Here is a 21,872-nt window from a genome sequence, read left to right as displayed (position 1 = left end):
GTCAGGTGTACAAAAGCAATGTTGCTCTTAGCTCTTGGGCAGCCCAATCCAGACATACGTGGCGGGCAGGTGCTCGGGCGTGGGCAGATCTACGGCGCCGCTCGTTGGCTTCCAAAGGGGAGACGGAACGCCACACTGGGAGAGGGAAGAGGGGCCTGATAAGCAAGAGAGAACCCGTCGCCATGGTGATTCCGCCCAGGAATCACATGTCTCCCACTCCCTCCCGCTGTCAGAGACTCTGCCAATGGCAGGCTGGTGGCCAGGGGCATGTGCGGACAAGCAGGAAGTGCCAAGTACAGGAGTTCCCTGTCCTAGACAGTGGCTGGAATGTGTGTCTGGGAGCAGCCAGACCAACTCCAAAAGACACCACCACCCCCCCCACCACCCCTGGTGTTGCCCCGCTGCCGCCCCGCTATGTGCAACGAACACCTCCCCTGGGGGCCACAGAACTCAGAGTGCAAGCCACTGGGCATGCATCCACTTCAGCAACCCCACCCAAGTGTGCACAGCACACAGCAGCCCTGTGCAGTCAGGTAGGTTGTCAGCCTGGGCAGGCTGAGGAGCGGCATCCCCCCTCCCCTGTCCAGCCATGCGGGGAGCAGCGTCCCCAAGAACCAAGTCTGCCCACTCTCCCAGGCACTCCCTCGGAGAGGCCACTGACAGAGGGGGGGTTGCCTCGGGAACGTGCAGCAGATGCCAAGCAGGAGAGACAACATAGGGCACAGTTCAGACTTTATTTTTCTGGAACAGAGTGCAACAATTCCCCTGGCGCGCACTGGGCAGTCTCGCTATGGTCAGGGCTCTGCTCTGAGCAGTGGGCAGAAGCAGCTGAGGGAGTGGGGGGGGGCAGTGGAGCGGCACATGTGGAAGGCTCTGTGTTGGAGTCCCACCAGAGACAGAGATAAAGAGCACCTGCAGGGGTGGCAGCTGGAAGAGCAGGCTGCGTTTCAGCTGGGCGCTCTCTTAAAGGGGCTGTCTCTGACCCACCTCCCCGCAACAGGGCAGCTACAACACACACACCATGCCCCGCCAGGGGTTGGGAATGCAGCAGAGGGCAGACCAAGAGAAGGGAGCAGGCAGCAGCACAGGGGAGCGAGGTCAGCAGATGCCCCATGCCACAGCCCACTGCCTGGTTCAAGTGCCAGAGACGCTCGCACACCGAGCAGTCGAGGGAAAGGGGAGGGGGAGGCTGGGGGGGAGTAGAACTTACCCAGCCATGGGCAACAGTCCTCGCATGCAGAGCCTCCGGGAGCCCGGAACCTGTGGAGACCTGGAAACAAGAGCAGTTAGCCCCAGGGGAGAGACCTCTGTCTCCCCCTTGCAAGTCAAAGATACTGTCAAAGCAACCACGAGGTGCAAAACCCATCACCAATGTGCCTGCCTGTCCCTCACTCTAAGTCTGTATGGCCGGGAGCTCACCTACAGAGCTGCCCACCACGCGCTCCTCTCCTGAACAACTGAGTTGTGCGAGGCCAGAGTGGAAGTATTTCTAGGAGGGGGGAGACCACAATTGGGTGCTGGGGAGGGGGCTCATCAGCCCGAGGTGCGAGGGGATTGGCGAGGCAATCACGCCACTCCATAAGGGGTTTGCGAGCTTCTGCAGCGGCAGAGGCAACCTTTGTTTTTGGTTTCAACGAGTACCTATGGGGCATGCCGCCGTTTTTGCAGGTGTAAAGTTGTACCTCTTGGGGGGGTGGGCATGTCATGGGCCAAACTGCTCAGGAAGCCACCTAAGCCTGGCCACGCCCCCAACTCCACCCCCTCCTCTGTCTGAACGCCGCGCTCTGCCTTACTTCTGCCCATGCTCGGGTCCAGCCCTCAGGCGCTGCTGCCCTTGAGTGAAGCAGCACTCGGGTGGCCCCCCCACCATGTACCTCTCCTCTGCTGTGGCAGCGCCAGTTGTACATCGGCTGAAACCCTTCCTGCACCCACGTACCGGCTTGTCTGCTTCCAAAAGAATTTCCTCCCCCCCGCCCCCCCCCCGGAATTGCGCTCATAGTGTGAGAAGAAAAGCATAATCCTAAACAGGCTTATTCAGAAATTAGTCCTGTCTTACTCAGTGGGCTTACTCCCAGGAAAGTGTTTTTAGGATTGCAGCCTTGGAGTGGTAGTCTGCAAACTTTTAGAAATCATTTGGCCATAATTTAAAAGTATAGTATGTGATCAAAAATGGTACCTTTATTTTCAGTCCTTATAGTAAAGGGACAACAGAATTTTACAAAAATTGTTAGGCCTCTCACATGTCTCCCACACATTTAAAAGCAGAAGCTTTGTTGTACGAATAAATACCATAATTGTAGTTTGTATTTTGATTGCCCTCCAAGGAGATAAGTACTATCTATGTACCATTTCATTGTCCTGTCTAAATAATGGACAGACTGGAAAGGAGGATTCTGAGACATGATCAAATGTCCCCACATTATTCTCAATCTCATCACCTTGATCCTTATTTTATCCAAAATGATTTTCCCCCCTAAGGCTTACACTTCATTTCTGGTGAGGTATCATTAACCTCTCATAACTTGTCACATCCCTTAGAATCTCTTTCTGGCACAACCATGCAGTTAGAAAGCCTTTGATATTCATTCAGTAATTCTGGCACTGCTGCATACAGAGGCAGACCAACTTCTTAAATGTGTCTAATCTGGCTTTTTTCCGCTTCTCAAGGTACCTTAAATTAAATCTCTGGAGTATATCCAGCTTTCTTATGGCAGACTCTCGAGGTGATATATCCGGAGATAGTTTTCTACCTGTGAGCATCCCACATATATAACAAATAATTAAATTCATCTAGTAACTGTGCCAGTTTTACTTTTAATTCACAAATAGTTTTTAAATATGTCTTGACAAGTATCTACTCAACGGTCTTTGGATTTGGTGGCCCATCTATGGCTCAAACTAGTTGCAGTATAGTTTAATATTTAGAACATCATTTTCCCACTTGCACACTAGAGCAGTGAGTGACCACATTTACTTGGGGGCATCTTTCCCCCACTCCCAGTAAATTCATTTAACAAACTTTGTCACTCTTTCAAGATTTTATCTGGGCTCACTGTAGGTAAATTTAATATTAAATAACTGATAATGATTAATATTAAATAACTACATATGCTTGTACAGATAATTTAAAAGTTGACCATAATCCCAGTTTTGCTGAAACCTCTCAGGAAACAAGGTCAGGAAAATCCACATAAAACATGTTCAAGACCTGTGTTAGAGACCCATCACAGCCCATGTGTGGTTCCAGATCAAGGGTGGCCAAAACTGATTAACATAAGAGCCACGTCGAATAAGCATCAGATGTTTGAGAGCTGCAAGACATGAATGTCAGATGTAGGTAGGTAGGTAGGAAGGAAGGAAAATAGAGGAGGGGAAAGGTGGAAAGAAAGCAACTTAACTTTAAATGCTGGCTGGCTTGGAGAAGTGATTTAAAGAGAGAAATTCCTTCTCCAAGCCAGCCAACAGGGCGGTGGGGGCTTAGAGAGCCGCACAATGTGTGTGAAAGAGCCACATGTGGCTCCTGAGCCACAGTTTGGCCACCACTACTCCAGACAGTTCTTTTGAGAACTGATTATGAATGATGTGGCATGGGAGCCTACTGTGCAAAGCAAGTACTGGGCAAAATCCTCACCTCCTCAGTCTTCTGGGAGCACAGCTTCAAGCTGAGCTTGCATTCATACCAAGAGTAAGGAGAAGCAAGTTTTCCTGAATCCTTCTGCTGCATGGAATCCCCCCCACCCCCGTGAAGGTTCCCCAACTCTCAACAGTGAGTTTGGGGTGTATCTGGGGAGACTGATGACGGAAGACAGGAAAGATCCTCTTGTGAGAGTTGCTTCCCCTGTCACATCCATAGGATCCAGCATTTTCTGTGTGAAGAAATGCAGATTTTTCATGTTTGTCTCGAGAGAATTTTCAAGTTGGCTGCTGCTATAAGAACTCAGGATAACAGAACGGCAAAGCTGAAAGTACTGCTTCGTTCTACAGTCCGCCTGTTATTTTCTCTTCAGCAGAAAGTGCTTTTTGCATCAGGCATTTCTTTTGATATCAGAATCTTCCTCAGCTTCCTGTATTAGAAATCTTTTTGTCAGTCGCATAACCATCTGTCATCTTAGGAAGATTTTGCCTGCTATTGCCATTTTTTGTTTGTTTCCAAGGCACATTTCAGCAGTATTCCCTTCCTGTGGTGCCTCTGACCTGATGCAAATAAAGCAGTAAGAGAAGACAGAGAAGACATACTTCACAGCTGCTGGACTCATGAGTAAACTGAATCCACATATGCCACTCTCTCCATAAACATCATCATAATAAAACAGGAAGAAATTTGTGGGAATGGGCCAAAACCTAAGGGGTCTTAGAATTCGGGGAGCCCAGATCCTTCTCACAGGCATCTGATTTTTCTACTAGTCTCTCTAGTTGGGTCAAAGTGAACTAACCTCTGTGACTCATACTGACAATTATGCCCTCCCCAATGAGTGAAAAGGACTTAAAGCTTACTGAGATGGGATATTTCCTAAGATGGAACTTTATTTAAGGGACTACCACAAGATCCCTTAATACTCACTCCATCATTTCTAAAAACAATAACATTTTAAGCAAAATGTTTAAACCAAAACCTGTACTAATAGGTCACAAATCACTGATTTCAAATTCTTCAAAGGAGAGTATGCTGTCTGGGTTAGATTAATCAATAGAGAAAGATTCCATAGTCCTGTAGTTGGGTGTCAGAATTATTTCCTGATATTATCTGACTTGGAAGAATTACCCATGGAATGCTTTATGATCTTTCTTGCCATAGAATCTTGCAGAAAGACAGCAGATAGAAGAAGTTACAGCAGCCCCCTTCAGCAACTATTATACTCCCAGGCTATGGAACAGATAATATACTCAACAGGGCTTCAGCATCTATTCTGTAGTTTTTCTTGCTTTCGAAAATATGTGGAAGATTACAAACTTCTGCAGTAAGCAAGTAGAAGAGAACATCATTATTCAATGCTAGAAAAGGGTCTAGCATTCCTACAAGTACCCTTTCAGAATTGCGTACCTTTACACCTCATTTCCTGAAATGTGGGACATTATCCAACTGTTTGGCGTTGAACCAAAAGTAATCCAAGATAGGCAACCCACAGATAAGGAGCCATCTTGCATCAGCCAAAGAGACAGTGAATGATGATATTATGTGAAAATACATAGGTAACAGTATACCAGCGTGTGATCTAAAGGAACATGATGCAGTTCTACTGCCAAAGCTTATACAGGTGTAGCTTCTTTAGATTGTCTAAATTTATAGCATCTTTAATTACTGCTATTATATTAATGGCTATTAAGCCAATGACTTGTAAAAGTGCTCATTTTAAAAAGTTCATCAGCAACACAAAAGAGTTGTGCATGCTTTGGAATGTATAATCTTTCATGTTGTTTTAGTTATGATGTCCATCCTTTTTTTTCCTTTTTTTTTTTTTAGGCTATAGGAACCCCATCTGTTGGTGTGCTGTTAAAGCAGTTAGTGCCTTTGATGAGACTTGAAAGCATAGAAATTACAGAATCACTTGTATTAGGATTTGGAAGAACAAACTCTCTTGTCTTCAGGTACATGGCATGAGTTTTTCCATGGGTCAGATTTGGTTTAGTTTCCATGATAAGATAAGATATTAGTGGTGATGGTGCATTATGTTGGGATGTGTGGATGGGGGATAAATACAACAGAGTAGAAATGACAGCATTAAAACTGCATACCTAGAGATTCAAAGATAGATGCTGTAATTTAGCACAAGTGCGGATCAGTACTGTGTTCCCTGTTCGATTAATTATGCAAATATGTATTAGCAGAATCCATGCATCATACTGCCTTATTTCAGTGTTTTCAGGAGTAATTATTTATATTATTTGTTTGTAGTCATTATCTGCTTTATCACATTATTCAGGCATGGTATCCAATTACTTCTCAAATGGTCAAAGAAAGGGAGCTGTGTTTACTTTTATATACCATCTTGCACATAGTTATTAAGGCCGAGCCAAACAGGAAACTCCACACACACATTTTGATTTGACGGTTTTTGTTTCTACAGTCTTACTCCCATTGGCAACATGTTTTTGATGCAGACATGAAGTTTAAGTAGTACTTTGTGGGGGGGAGAGATCAGATGAAAAATCCTGCTATTTGCATGCAAACATTCACTTGTATCTTAAGGGGCTCTCTATATTTTGTATATTTGCTACTGTACTCAGAAGCTTAGACAAGTAGCTGTTTTCTTAAACAACTTGGGCTGCAACTCTTCTCTAGAAAGCACGATACAGTAGCAGAGGCACTGAAAAATCTATGAATGAATCTTCCTGGCATTGTTTTTGGCTGTAATTAGCAGCCATGGGGATAGCAGGACTCCTATGCCATTTTTGAGATCATATTAAATGAAAAAAAGTCTGTTATTTGCAATCTTGGGGGGAAAGAAGCAATCTGTATGTGTCTTCCAACAGGACAAACAGCAGCTTGGAGTGTATGTATGTATTTGACATTTGTAAAATTGCTGCATCCTCAGTCTGAATTGGGGCTGCTTCCTAGCACCGCTGTTTCCTAGGGATCCCTCTTCAGGGATCTCTCGACTTCTTGTGTAGTTTGGCCATTTGACCTACTCAGGGCTTATAACAACCTTAACAGATCAGTCTGCTGACCCTAATGGGCACCAGGCTTGTCTCTTTAATCTTTAATTTAATTTAATTTTTTTATACCATGCCCTATCCCACAAGCGGGCTCAGGGCAGCTTACAACATGTATTTCTGGTTTCTAGGCAGCATGCCAAGTGATAAATCTTCACTGTGGTGTCTCTCCTGAAGTTCCAAAGAATATACAGGTTAACTCTAAATGCACAAGACATGGGTTTATGTCCCTAACTAGCCATTTTTAGTTGATATTTATTATATTATTAAAAGAAAGGAGAAGCACTATTGATGGACATTTGAGATTCAGTAAGCAACAGTGTATTTACTGTATTTAAGATTGATGTATTTGAGCTACAGTAAGCATTGTAATAACTGTATATGGCCTGCATATGTTATGTGCTCTTGTTAAATTCTTGTCTTCATGCAATGAACATAGAGACCTGCACTGAGAAGATGCTGAAACGAATGGGGCAACCCGTTCATGTTCTCCTCAAAAACAGTGCTGGAGGAACTTTTCAGAATTGGCTACCAAAAGCAAGACAGAGATAAGTTATTATTTGGATCTGAATCTCCCATGATTGTCAGTATTACTTAATTAAACTGGCAAAGGGGGGTCCAGCAAAGAGGATCCAGTTTGGTGTAGTGGTTAAGTGTGCGGACTCTTATCTGGAAGAACCGGGTTTGATTCCCCACTCCTCCACATGCAGCTGCTGGAATGGCCTTGGATCAGTCATAGCTCTTGCAGAGCTGTCCTTGAAGGGGCAGCTTCTGTGAATGTTCTCTCAGCCCCCACCTACCTCACAGGCAATGTTCCCTCTAAGCTTAGTGTAAGCTATCTCACAATTTTTTAGCCTCCAGCTCACACATTTTTGTCTCAGCTCAGGAAAAATGGCCCTAGAGCAAGCTAATTTATGCAGTAGCTCACAATTTTAATGCCAGTAGCTCACAAGGTAGAATTTTTGCTCACAAGAATCCACAGCTTAGAGGGAACATTGCTCACAGGGTGTCTGTTGTGGGAGAGGAAGGTAAAGGAGATTGTAAGCCGCTCTGAGAGTCTGAAATTCAGAGTGAAGCGCAAGATATAAATGTAATTACTTCTTCCTCTTCCTCCACTTCTTCTTCTTTTTCTTCTTCTGAATATGAACAGGGGTTGCCCCATTCTCTCCAACATTGAGCAGTGTTGTGTTTGTGCAGCCCTACTGCGTGCACTGAGCAATTAATGATAATGAAGACAGCTGAGCACCTTCTCACTACAGGTCTCCATGTTCATTGGAACCACGGCATGAAGACACGAGCTTCTAAAATAGAGCACTTAGAAATAAAAACACATTGCAGTTATAAAGAGTAAAGTTATTTTAATTTATGAAAAACTTTGTTTACAGAGTAATTTTTCTTTAATTTAGGGAATTAGTGGAAGAACTTCATCCACTAATGAAAGAAGCATTAGAAAGAAGACCAGAGGTTGGTTGTTCAAATTAAGCTTTTATTGTTTAATAGGCAATGTAGACATTGAAAGAAGGAAGAAGCACTGTCAGAAGTGTCTCTAATATGAGATATAGTAAGCATTGTGATAATTATATATAAATGTGCATGAAAGGATTTTGTTTCAAGATTGAATTCATGGTTGCATAAGTTGCATTACTGCATAAGGTATACTCTCCACAGTCATGTACATGCTGCTATTAAGATAGTTTCAGGTGGTAAGCATGTTGTTCCATGGTAGTAGTACAAAATTCAAGTCCAGGAGTACCTTTAGGACCAACAAATTTTCCCCAAGGAAATGTCAGAGTTTACTTCATCAGATAAAAATAGGAATGAAGATTAATCAGCCCTTATATCAAGGTCAGAAAGTGAGAGGGGTGGGAAGGCTTATACCTTGGAAAATTTTGTTGGTCTTTACTGTGCTACTAGACTTGAATTCTGTTGTGTTCTTATTAACATGAGTACAAAGATGCCCTTGTGTGCAGTGAGGAATACCACACTTTACAGTAAAGGTGTGGGAAGGAGAATGAAGTGGGCAAGATTTCTTACCCCTGCTGTCCTTTTACAAAGGGAGCACTACTACTACTGTTCTATCTGATTATGTTTGCTCAAGAAGATGAGTCAAAGAAGTTAATCATTTGAATTCTGACTATAATAGTTCGCTGAGCTTTAGAAGCAAAGGAACAGGGCAAAGAATGAATCCCAGTGTGATTATATAATGGCTTCTTTCAGATGCTAAACTGAGACTCCAAGTCAAGCCTATTTGTTGCCCTAAGCTTTTCCAATGCTGGTATCTGTACATTCTTTTCCCAACTGATTTAAGTGTTCTGAGGTACATAATGAGTTTTTAAGACCAGGTAAAAATGCAGTGTTACCTGTGGCACTGTTATCTCCTGTGCAAGGATTTTGGAAAATTAAATGTAGACTACCAATGTAAATAAATCTTAACCACTATCTTCCAAGAATCAATGTTATTTCTTTCCTGGAACCATTTAATGCAACTAAATACTCTTCTGATATTGTCTACGTGAACTAGTCAAACGCATCAAGTGATTAACAGTCACCAATGTATATTTCAACAAGTCTCTTTAGGCTGGTGGAAGGCTTCAAACATTGCTGAACGTAATGGCTACATCCACCCCACTGTGTCCAGGGCTTGGCTAGATCTTATTTTTCTGTTCTGCATTTGTGTAATAAGGTGTATTAATACTGCCCTCTTCTCTTTCATTTTTGCAATACAGAATAAGAAGCGCCGTGAACGCCGAGATCTGCTGCGATTACAACTGCTGAGAATTTTTGAATTACTTGCTGATGCTGGTGTGATAAGTGATAGGTAGGAAGTTGAGCATGAAAGAATCTCCTAGTGCCAACATTTGCTTGATTATGATAATATCTTGGAGTATTCATAAAAAAAAGTTTTTAGAAATATATATATTTTCAGTAGATGGGGGGTGTTGCATTCCTGTCACTGACATTTTTATTATGAGCTGCAGTCTATCAGCGTGTATTTTTTGTTAATCTGAATGGTTTCATAACATGTTCTCCTTCTCTTTGCCATAGTACCAATGGAGCCTTGGAGAGGGATACCTTAGCACTTGGAGCCTTGTTCTTAGAATATGTTGACCTGACTCGCATGTTACTGGAAGCAGAAAATGATAAAGAAGTTGAAATTCTAAAGGACATGAGAGCTCACTTCAGTGCAATGATTGCCAACTTGATTCAGTGTGTGCCAGGTATGGAGATACAATAATCATGAAATTATGGAAACACCTTGCAAAAGCAATAAATTAAATCAGTAGTGGCACCGGAAAGGCTAACAAAATTTATTCCATCATAAATTCTCTTCAATCAAAGCTCACCTCATCTGATGATGAAGTGGGCTTAGATTCATGAAAGTTTATGCAGGAATGCATTTAGTTAGTTTTTAAGGTTCCACAAGATCCCTGTTTTATTTTGTTACACGACATAAACATGGCTACCCTTTTGAAACTACCATAGCAAATGGAAATAGCAACCCTAAATAATTCAGTATTCATTGTTATAAATGGAAATATGTTAGAGAATTTGGGACTGAAGCCATTTTAAATTTATCCTCGAATCTTGGCACAACAAGTTTGTGAATGGCTGTAGGTAATTATAGAAACTGCAAAGGAACAGTTGGTTCTTTTGCAAAGGAACAGCTTCTGTTGAGTAAAGCGAGCATTGATTTTTTTTTTCTCTTGTAGCTCACACTTAATTTAGTTACGGCTGTGTGCCCTTTGTACTGATTGAACATATTGCTTTCACTGAGACAATAGAAAAGTTGAACATATTGCTTTCACTGAGACAATAGAAAAGGCCTTCAAGTCTTTAAGTGCTCAAAATCTGAACACTTCTTTCAAGTTAATGAAAACTTTCTCTACACTCATCTCCTTGCTGTGCTCGGTACTGCTGATTACATTGAATATATAGCATCTGAAATGGCAATGCAGCCTTCTTCACAAGGAATTCCCTCCGCATTGTTAGGCAATTTTTGCTTTCCATTCATTATGCCATTCTCTAGACCAGGGGTATCAAACTCATTTGTTATGAGGGCCAAATCTGATACAAATGAGAGCTTGTTGGGCCAACCGTTGTTAGGCAGGGCCATGTATGTACCTATTTAAGATTAGGTAGCAGAGAGAGAAACATTATAATGGACGCAAAGACAATTAAAGATTTTTTTAAAAACTTAAAATAAAACATGCTTAAAACATTAGCACTTGATCTTAAAGGTGCTTACTTTGTATTTCTCCCATGGGATCCAGGAAACTGGGCAACGGAAGCTCTGGCTCTTTCCCTCCTTCCCCAGGGAACCAGGAGGGAGAAGACAGAGAGAAAATAGAGGTTTTGCTCTGTAGCTCCTGTGCTATTGAACAAGCCTGGCAAAGCAAACTGTGATGTAAAAGGAAGCAAGAGAGGGAGAAGGAAGCAGACAAGAGCCAGTTGCTTGAGGGCCACATGTTTGAAACCCCTGCTCTAGACCCAAGAGTAATGTAAATAAAGCTTTTTAAAAAACAAAATAAGCTGTGCAAGAAGTCCACAGCCATATTCAGTTAATGTAGCCAGTGAGGCGTCAGGATCAGCTCCAGCGAATGAATTCCCCAGAACTTGACTGTCCTACTCTTGCTGACGTTTCCACACTGGCGTTTGCATTTTTTCAGTGTACACGTGGACAATCTGTACATTTCAGAATCAAGCTGTATCCACACACTGGTTGTTGGATATTGCCCTATGACTGCTTTATGCCAGTCATTGACCTTGCAGATTGTCTCATTTGCATGTGAGATTAAGGCTGTAGCATAATGATAGAGCAATAGCCAGTGGCTTGTAGCTACGTAGCTGAGATTTATTTCCGACTTATATTGACCTGTATACATACAGCCTTTAGCAAATGTAACATGCTATTCATGGATTCCTGGAACTGGAGTGGTGGTGGCCCATAATCATAACCCAGGACTGCACGTAAGATTTGTACATGAGAGAGTGCACAATTTCAGCCTTGCTGTGGAACCAGTTTGGAGCCATGAGAGAACATTTTGACTTCTTGCAGCTATATAGTTATGAGAAAGCCTGTTCCAGAAGCTGAATCTATTCAACTTTCTCATAGATGCTGCTGGCCTTTTGAACAATTCAGTATTTCTTAAGATCAACTGGGAGCACTTTACATAGATGATGCATTCTTGCAAAACATTTTCCATACCTATAACCAGGAAATTTACTCCAGGGTTGCAGAATGTTTCATCAGAATGTATGTTAGTATTTTCTTTGTTTTAACAAATTAAGAAAGCTAATTTTATCTTTCTTCACTCAGTTCACCACAGGAGATTTCTTTTTCCTCAGCAAAGTTTACGGCACCATCTCTTCATCTTGTTTAGTCAATGGGCAGGACCATTCAGCATCATGTTTACACCTCTGGATCGTTACAGTGATAGAAATCACCAGATTACAAGATATCAGTACTGTGCTTTAAAGGTATGACATGATTGTTTTAAAATATTCCATCTTTAAATTTAGAAAATGCAAAGAATCGAAAGTGATGGGCTTTATTTTTCCTTAAGTCATACATAACATTGCCTACAGTATTTTTCTTGTAGCTTTGCAATGTGTGTGTGTGTGATCTTTATTTATTAGTTTTTTATGGGTGAGATTGGAATTAACAACATTTTAAACATGGGTTTGTTCCTAAGAACCACATCCAGAGCTCTGTTCGTTAAATGGATCTTTTCCAATTTTCCTTGTCATTTTGTCCCCTGTGTTGCCTGAAAAAAATGGGCATGAGTTGGGTGAAGTGGAGGGGGACTACAACTTGAATCAGAGAAATCATATTCCCTCCCATACACACACAGAAGGCACTTCCCACCCACCCATTGCTGACTTTCAATCCAACCCTATAGTTGCTTAAGAGTCACATACATCTGTTTCGGAAGGCTTGGTGTTTGTTTTGAAATCTGAGTCTAAAATATTGTCACTGAAAAACAACGTCTGTCAGTCAAAGTTGTCTAGCAACCAGAAAACTGCTGTTGTTGCAACGACTTCTTTCATACCAGTAGTAAAATGTAAAATGAGATGAGCAAGAGTGAGATGGAAGTAGAACATGGTTCAGTTGATCTGTAATAAGGAGGGAATGTAAGAGAATCAGAGGCAGATGTGACAGATTTAGGGATTCCTGATGTAGGAAGAGAAGACCTTTTCATTTGACTAAAATTTGTTGGCCAGATTTAAGTTTGGATATTTTTAACATTATTTTTTTCCATAATGCATTAGAACATTTCACAATCAGTATTTCTAGCATAGCATCACTGAAGTGCTGTCATAACCAGTGTGACTTGATGTGTTATGTTGTATTTTCAATCTACTCCCTGTCGGCAGCAAATTGAAACAAATAATCAATAAAAAAAGTATGTTAACCCAGTATTTACAAAACCAGCATCTCTTTCTGTTCCTAGGCAATGTCAGCTGTACTGTGCTGTGGGCCTGTATTTGACAATGTGGGTCTTTCCCCTGATGGCTATCTCTACAAATGGCTTGATAATATCCTAGCTTGTCAGGATTTACGGGTGCGTAAGTCAACAGGGATTCTTGCATTTGAATTGTTTTGAAAAACCATTTATGGTGTAGCTACGTGTTAGTAAGGCACCCTTCTGTATTTGAACGTTGCCTTCTACTCATGGTAGGACTATTTTACATTTTGCATGAGAAAAGTATTAATTATGACAGTGTTCTACATTTACTAGGTGCATACTATAGTATTGTATGACTATTGTATGGACTCATGTTACAAGCATTTGCAGAACAACTGTAAGCATCTATTTTTCTTGGGATCCAGCCCACCTTGATTTTATTATCATGCACAGAAATCAGTGGTAGGTCTGCAGTGGATCTACAACTAGTCATGATTTGTGGACATCTCCCTCAATAGCTGAAGATCTATTTTACTTTTTTTTTAATTTCAAATGATATACCCAAATTTATATGGTTTATCTAATCTGAATTTCTGCTGAAAGACACTCAAGGCATTGTAATCAATGTTCCCTCTAAGCTGCAGAGCCTTGTGAACAAAAATTCAACTTAGTGAGCTACTGGCATTAAAGTTGTGAGCTACTGCATGAATTAGTATGCTCCTTCCTGAGCTAAGACAAAAATGTGTGAGCTGGAAGCTAAAAATTTGTGAGCTAGCTCATGCTAACTCAGCTTAGAGGGAACACTGATTGTAATGCCCTGGAAACCCTGAAGGTTGAGGATGGCATTTTTTCAGATATATCTCTGTTTGAAGTTATATACCACTCACCTGATTCCAGACAAATTTGAAATGCAAATCTACAAGCATTTTCTACTTACTAAAATAGCTCCCGATGAATCATATTGGTGTGAGTTGGCAGAGAAAGGCCAAAAACAGTGCTAGCTTTAGGAGAAACTAAGTCCTTTGACTCGATAGATCAGTGATTTCCTTGTATGGCATGTTAAATGTAACTGAACCTCTTTTATATCAAATCCACAGTCACCCTTTAATAATGTTTTTCATGTATATAAACAGAGCTGTATGTATTCTGCTTAGAATTCAACATGCAAACCAGGTGAATCTGAAAAAAACACACTCATAATTTATCTATAATGCTGAGGGATATTTAGCAGCAGAGTTAGAAAGAGTGCCTTACATGAAAAGTGAACATAGCTGGCAGTAAGTTCAGAACTGAAATAAAAATGAAATATTTTCCCACAGTTTATAAATAGCATATGGAATTCATCCCTACAGAGAAGGTGGTAACTGCTAGTTTAGACAGCTACAAGACAGCTACAACTGCTAGCTTAGACAGCTACAAGAAAGGATTAGATGAATCCATGGAAAGCAAGTCTACCCATGAAAATGATTCCAGGAGGGGTAGCCATGTTGGTCTCCAATAGGTGGGGTTCCTAGTCCCCTGGTCAAGATGGGAGTGCCCAACCCCCAAACAGCAGCATCATGTGGCAGTGTTTCTGATGCAGTGATGTCATGTAGAAGTTATGTAATCACATTGGGGGGTCACGCAGTGACACTGGTTTGAAGGCAAAGCTCTGTGGTTTTAGGCTGAATTTATCATAGAGTTTTGCCCTCATACCAGAGCATCATCGCACAACACCCCCAACACAAAGGCATCACTTCCATGTGATGTTATCGTGTTGTTGACATTGGTGTTTGGGGGCAGAGCCCTGCCCTGCTTCCAAAACACTCCTTCCCACCTTCCACCAGCAGGGAAAGTAAGATCTGGCAACCCAACAGTAGAACTAGATTCAAATCTTATAGCACTTTAGAGACCAACCAGATTTTGGGGAGCTTTGACTCTAGAAAACTTACACCCCTAAAACCTTGTTAGTCTGTTGGACTCAAATTCAGGTCTACCCATGGTTAGGTTTACCAAGCAGGTAAAAAAGGTGTTCAGAGGTTGAATATTTCTGATGATCAGATGTGATTCTGGATCTAAGCAGCAAGTGAAAGCTTTTGTATTCATGACCTTTTTTGTGTCTGTCTAGGACTAGTTTCAACTGTTTGGCCTCTTTTGTTAACTGTATGCTGGATAGATTTGATGGATTGATCCTAATTTTTCATTTCTTTGCACTGTTCCTTATTGAGATGACTATTCTGTTTGCTGTTCATTCAGGTTCATCAGCTTGGCTGTGAAGTTGTCGTCTTGTTGCTGGAGCTAAATCCGGATCAAATAAACCTCTTCAACTGGGCAATAGACCGATGTTATACTGGATCATACCAGCTAGCTTCAGGGTGCTTCAAAGCAATTGCAACTGTGTGTGGAAGCAGGTATTAATCATTCTTAGAGAAGGAAAATATAGGCTCTTGTAATATGAAATGGGCCAGGGTAGTAACAGAGGCATACCAAATCATTAAATTATTTGAAAATAGACTGCTATTTTATGTAAAAGTTAAAAGAAATAGTTGCAGCTGCAAACATATTTGCTTTAGGTTAGGTGGGCTTCCAGATGTTAACATGGTGGAGACAACAGAACAAAAACTCTAGTGAGAAAGTGGGAATGAATAAACATTTTCTTAGGCAAAAGACCTCAAGCTAAGCATTATGCTTTTCCTGCTTTGCCTGGAAAAAAAGGCACCTCTGTATCTTTGTATCATAATGAAGAAAAGAACAGTGCTCAGGTGCGGCACATTTGCAGCACTTCCACTAATATGAGAATTACGATTTCACTAATATGAGGATATCGACAGGATGTAGGTGAAAGGAAGAAAAGTAAGCTTACAGAATAACAGCTGTGCCTTTTTATTCATATGAGCAAGGTCACTGCTTCAATTTCGACCTAAACTGAATGCAGAACTGAGAGATTATTCAGACTGTCAGGCATATCTTCTCACCTATTTGTTGGTTCCTATCTTGCTTACTTAATAGACTAGAAATTGACTTTTGCATGTAGCCTGTTTCCTGCAACCTCTTCTCCCCTTCCAATTGTCTGGCCAGCTGAGAGCTGGAGGCTGTTTGGTGGGGACAATGAACTATTGTAGGCTGTTGGCAAATAAGCACTTCATATTGGATGGAATATATGGATGAGGCAGTGGTAGTGAACTGAAAGAGAGGAGTGGTAAAACAGAAAGGTAGTTAATGGGAAGGGGCAGACAAGGAAATTGTGAAGACTGGTGCAATTGTCTAGTCTTGTGTGGTCATTAACTTTTTTCTTCATCCTTTGGTAACCTTTTAAAGCAGCACACAAGTCTATAGATAACTCAGATTCCCTCACATATTTCATTTGCAAGGCTCCTGCGAAGTGGCCATCTAGTTGGCAAAAAGTGGACATTGAAATCCACTTTCACATGTTCAGATAGATATCAGTGGATAACGCCATGTCACATTTATCGTCTTTTATTTCCTTACTTCTATAAGAGCTGGTTATATGTGCAGTTTTAGTTGCTGTGGGAAAATAAAATCTTCCCTCTATTAGCTTCACCCCACTTTGCTCCAGAAGCCATTCACCTTTCTCTGAATGCCTTGTTCATCAATAGGACAACACCGTTCTAATCTGTAAGCACACCGCCAAAAGGGGGCAAAGCAATTCCTAAATCTGAGTTCTTCCTTGGATTATAGTAAATGCAACTACAGAATGGACTACAGTCTGCAGTATAGCATCATTTAGTCATTATTTCCTTCATTCCAGAAAACCCTTATAAAAATGGACAGCCTTGGGGCTGTCTTGGAACATTCTTTGTTGTGATATAAGTACAAGGAAATGTAGTCAGGAATTTTACCAATCACAAGAAATAACCAAATGTTTTTTTTTAAAAAAACAAACAAACCCCAAAACACTGTGGTGTTTGCAGTAAGTGAAATAGAAGCACTCGTTCCTGCATTTATTTTCAACAATATCCTCAGGGGGTTTCCTCCTGCTTTGTGTTTGCATTCCATTCATTTCTGCCTGTTTTGCTTCAACTTGTTTAGACTGAGCAAAGCTGAAAAGTTGAGTGCCTGATGTTGGGCATCTGATTAATCATTTGTATGTTGAAAATTGATAAACTTATAGTTTAAATTAATGAGAGTAGTAGCCCAGGCGATTTGTGTTTAACAATTCTGCACAGGCATCTAAATATATGCGGTAATTTAGACTCAGAATGTAGTTCAGATCATTGAATAACTTCCTGCGAGAATTAGGTACATTTTTTTCTGTCCTGCTTTTTGCAAAAGTGTCGTCATAACTAATTTATATTGCAGAAGACAGGATTGTACTGATGTTTAAAATGTATCTTATTTTTATTTTTGGTTGTATTTATTTTTCTGTGTTACCATGTGTACGGCTTAGTGTTAAAGGAGTAGAGAAATATAAAGAATCTCTGTGGAACAAAATATGTTTATTCTTTCAGGAACTACCCCTTTGATATAGTGACGCTGTTAAATCTAGTCCTGTTCAAAGCATCTGACACCAATAGAGAGATTTATGAAATTTCCATGCAACTAATGCAGGCATGTATGAATTTAACTCAATTAAAAGAAAAATGGGGGGAAACAAAGAACTTTGTAATTGGTTTTCACATACATGTATCAGTGTGTTACATGTTTATTTTTATTGTTTGTCGATCTTGTGTGACAATACTGAAGTGATCACTTCTGTGACTATAACACTATGGTACTGAACTTTTACAACGAAGGACAGCTAGACTTGTAGGAAGCCACAGGTGATGTTTATTTGCAATAATGTATTTGGGACATCAGCCCCTAGGTGGACTTCTTTAGCATATTGCTCTGTACATTCTGTGTGGGGTTGGCCATGCATGGACAAATGAGGCAGTTGGGCTAGAGAAGATGGTACAAGAGATGGAAGGGGGAAAGGGAAAGTAAGCCAAGAGAGGGCTGCTGGATGTCCACCCAATATCACTGATGCCAGTGGTTTTGCAATAAGAGGGCAAGGAGAACAGTTGAGAAGTAACCCCATTCTCTCCTTAGTTCTCCATGGTGTATGATCAGGCCCTACTACAAATGCAGAAGATTAAATTTCTACCAATTGAAAACATTACAGCAAAATATTTAAATAGTGATATTGATGTACTGCTTTTTAAAAACCTTAATGAAAATGTTGCACATCTGGAATTTCCTTTGCATTTTTCCCGTAGATTTTGGAAGCCAAGCTTTTTGTTTATTCAAAGAAGGTAGCTGAGCAAAGACCTGGAAGTATTTTATATGGGACTCATGGTCCGCTACCACCTCTTTATAGCGTATCACTAGCTCATTTGTCATATGAACTGGCAAGAATGTATCCTGAGCTCACACTGCCACTGTTTTCAGGTACAGATTCCTGTTTATATTTTTAGTCATAAGTACTGTTCCTAGAAAGCAAAGTTTATGTGAGTGAAAACTCAGAACTAGAGAAGTCTCCTTTTGCCTTATTCCAGGGATAATAGAATGAAGTTCCCACCAAATGAGTATACACTTTTGGGTTTCTGTTGTGTGTTGCTATTATTATTATTATTATATTTCTGGCTTGTTATTTTAAATACTTGTATATATTATATAGATTTGAAACTTGTAGTAAATTTTAGTAAGCATGTTCTCTCCCCATGGAAATGTATTCTTTCTTTACAGGATCGTGGTCATCTGATAGAGATTGTGATCAATTTATAGTTCTTTTATTTATATAGTTTATATAAATATGCCTCATTTTATTTATATAGTTCTTTTATCTCTGAATTTATCATTCAGACCCTATAGTTCTAACCTTAATAAAATCAACTTTTGCTTCGATGTGAATCAAAAGCTTTTTTCATCATATTTCTTGAAGATCTTTTAGGAAAATGACAGGGTAGATGACTAAACTAGTGATTACAGTATGGCTTATACTTTCATAAAATATTTTTATTTTTTTTTAGAAGTAAGTCAGCGATTCCCAACAACTCATCCAAACGGGCGTCAAATCATGCTTACCTACCTGCTCCCATGGCTTCATAATATTGAACTTGTAGACAGCAGGCTGCTTCTCCCAGGTTCAAGTCCTAGCACCCCAGAGGATGAAATAAAGGACAAAGAGGGGGAAATGACTGTCACGTGTGGATTGAAGGGAAATGGCTGGGGTTCTCCAGAGGCCACATCACTAGTGCTTAACAATCTAATGTATATGACTGCCAAGGTAAATAAGCATTTGCAAATGCAAACAATGCAATAAGTATAAATATGAATTTTGGTGCATGTTTTTAAATGAAGAGTTTTTGCATGTCAGTAGTTAACTTGCCCTGTTAGATATTCTAGCTGTGGAGCTAACTAGTATAGCAGAATCTTCAGACAATTCTACTTATTTATTCAATTTAGTTATTCATTTACTGTATTTACAGCCTGCCTTTCTCACTGAGACTCAAAAGACCAATTCCCCACTAGCCTCTCTGAGACTCAAAGACCAATTCCCCACTAGCTCTCACTCTCCTTTTCTCCATGGGGCTTCTGTCGGATTTCGTACAAGCTGCCCTGGGGCTGCATCTCACTTCACCTCTTTTGCACGGCAAACATTAACTGGTTTTTTAGAGGATCTTGCTTACTGCGCAAAAGAGGTGGAGCGAGTTGCAATCTTGAGGCAGCTTGTGTAAAATCCAACAGAAGCCCCGCGGAGAAGAGGAGAGTGAGAGAGGGTTAAGCCTAGTGGGGAATCGGTCATAGTGTATACACAGTGTTAATCAGTAACAGTCCATACAGAAAGATATCTAATAAGCTACAATGTAGGTCAATACAATCAATATGGGAAGATATCAAGTGAACTGTGTAATAGAACTAGGATTACAGAATTCTGACTGAGCATAGCATATTATGTATGATACTGTGGTTATAATGAGGAAAAATGGCATTACTTCAGTCAAAAACATTAAAACAACAGCAGGGTAATATTTTTTAATTTTTATTTTATTTTATCACATTTCTATCCTGCCGTCCCCTGACAGGCTCAGGGCAGACTGATAATATGTCCTGTAAATAGTGGCATAATCCACAATTCACTGATTATATCTCAGTTTTTAGTGTACATATTTTGAAGATTAGGGGAAAATTTACTATACTTTTATGAAGCTTGGTATTTGTGTTTCTATGCAGTATGGAGATGAAGTGCCTGGACCTGAAATGGAAAATGTCTGGAATGCTTTAGCAAACAATGAAAAATGGAGCAACAACCTGAGAATAGCTCTGCAGTTTCTAATTAGCTTGTGTGGAGTTAGCAGTGATACTATTCTTTTATCCTATGTAAGTGTGTGTTTTCTCCCCAAAAGTATTTGCTTTGTTTTAGGGATTGTGGTAGCTTAACTTGATATGTAGAAGATAAAATACTATTAGAAATAATCTTATGCATTTATTACTGATCCAGTTGTTAGGATAAATAAGCATATGTACCTTAATAAATGGGAAATAAAATTATATTTCTTAATGGAACTGAGCAAGACCCTCACTCTTCCCTAATATAATAGAATTCCCAACAGTTTGTATAAAACAAATGCTGTGCTAGTGCAATTATAACTCCTATGTTCTTCTGTAAAAGATGAAATACATTCTTCTGTAAAAGATTCTCACTTCTATATACCTCCTTCTTCTTAATAGTAAATGAGTCCCATAAAATATATGGATAAGGATGATGCATTGAGTATATTATATTTTAGATTCTAAAGTACCTATTAAATATATCATATTTACTGTGCTTGAATTTAAATTACTTTTGCACTGAGGCTGCTAAACGTTGCTGTTTCTTCAGATAAAAAAAGTTGCTATCTATTTGTGCCGGAACAACACTATTCAAACGATGGAAGAGCTTCTCTTTGAACTACAACAGACGGATCCCGTAAACCCCATTGTCCAGCATTGTGATAACCCACCATTCTACCGCTTTACTGCCAGCAATAAAGCCTCTGCTGCTGCTTCTGGTAAGAATTCAACACTTTTACATCATTTTCTTGTAAGCTTTTTATAACCAGCTTTCCGAATGCAAAAAGATACTGCACAGTAATATAGTCTGTTCATAGGAGGCAGGAACTGGGCTTAGTCCAGATCCTTGCAATAGTCAGTTAATTGTTGAGATGAAAGAAGGAGAGGCAAAGGATTTAATAGTGCCTTTCTTCATACATGGAGCTCAGTGTAATATGTGAAGAGGTTCTGAAGAACTGGGAAGCTAGCTGGTGTAGAATAAACACTGATCAGATTACTGGAATTCCCCCCCCTCTGGCAATGGTTTGCATGAAAAGTATTCTGTAACATCAACATATGAAGTACTTAGTGTATACTCTTTTTTGGTTGGTTGGTTGGTTGTTTTGTGTGTACAGGTACCACATCAAGCAGCAACACTGTGGTAGCTGGGCAAGACAGTTTTCCTGATATGGAAGAGAACAGGATCATAAAAGAAACTGATGAAAGGTTTGTAATCTTTTAAATCAAGCTTTGTGTAGGACCTTAAAAGCTAGATCTTCTCTTTAGAATAATTTCCATTTCATTCAAGCAAGTGACACCAGCTGCAGATCAGTGTAATCACAAATCTTGCTTTAAAAACTCAGTAAGGAATAGTCAGTAAACACCCTTGAGTAAAACACTTTTTATACTTTCATTCAAATACTTTTGGACTTAAAGCTTGAGTTAAAACTGAATTTTCCTGACTAGGGACAGGCTTTTGCTTCACAGATTTTTTTTGCAGTCAGCCCATGGCATTCATCACATATTTGGCTCCCTGAAAAAAATTGTGTATCAGATATGATATTGATGATTGCTGTCTTGGGA

The 21,872-nt window shown here is 40.3% G+C and overlaps 1 protein-coding gene across 1 annotated transcript in view; it reads left to right on the top strand.

Annotated features, from left to right (window-relative positions):
- The window catches only part of LOC132590521 (protein furry homolog), a gene marked incomplete at its 5' end in the record, with an annotated part of 117,346 nt that overhangs the window by 26,497 nt on the left and 68,977 nt on the right, over positions 1–21,872 (top strand). The window contains 13 exons of the mRNA XM_060263432.1: positions 5,462–5,586; positions 8,058–8,115; positions 9,378–9,469; positions 9,697–9,869; positions 11,969–12,129; positions 13,104–13,214; positions 15,294–15,448; positions 17,507–17,606; positions 18,254–18,425; positions 19,007–19,263; positions 20,211–20,357; positions 20,860–21,028; positions 21,425–21,515. Coding sequence (XP_060119415.1) covers positions 5,462–5,586; positions 8,058–8,115; positions 9,378–9,469; positions 9,697–9,869; positions 11,969–12,129; positions 13,104–13,214; positions 15,294–15,448; positions 17,507–17,606; positions 18,254–18,425; positions 19,007–19,263; positions 20,211–20,357; positions 20,860–21,028; positions 21,425–21,515 — 1,811 coding nt within the window. The remainder of the gene's footprint in view (positions 1–5,461; positions 5,587–8,057; positions 8,116–9,377; positions 9,470–9,696; positions 9,870–11,968; positions 12,130–13,103; positions 13,215–15,293; positions 15,449–17,506; positions 17,607–18,253; positions 18,426–19,006; positions 19,264–20,210; positions 20,358–20,859; positions 21,029–21,424; positions 21,516–21,872) is intronic.

Source organism: Heteronotia binoei, unplaced genomic scaffold (assembly GCF_032191835.1).
Source record: "Heteronotia binoei isolate CCM8104 ecotype False Entrance Well unplaced genomic scaffold, APGP_CSIRO_Hbin_v1 ptg000122l, whole genome shotgun sequence".
Taxonomy (NCBI): domain Eukaryota; kingdom Metazoa; phylum Chordata; class Lepidosauria; order Squamata; family Gekkonidae; genus Heteronotia; species Heteronotia binoei.
This window is presented reverse-complemented; position numbering and strand designations above follow the sequence as displayed.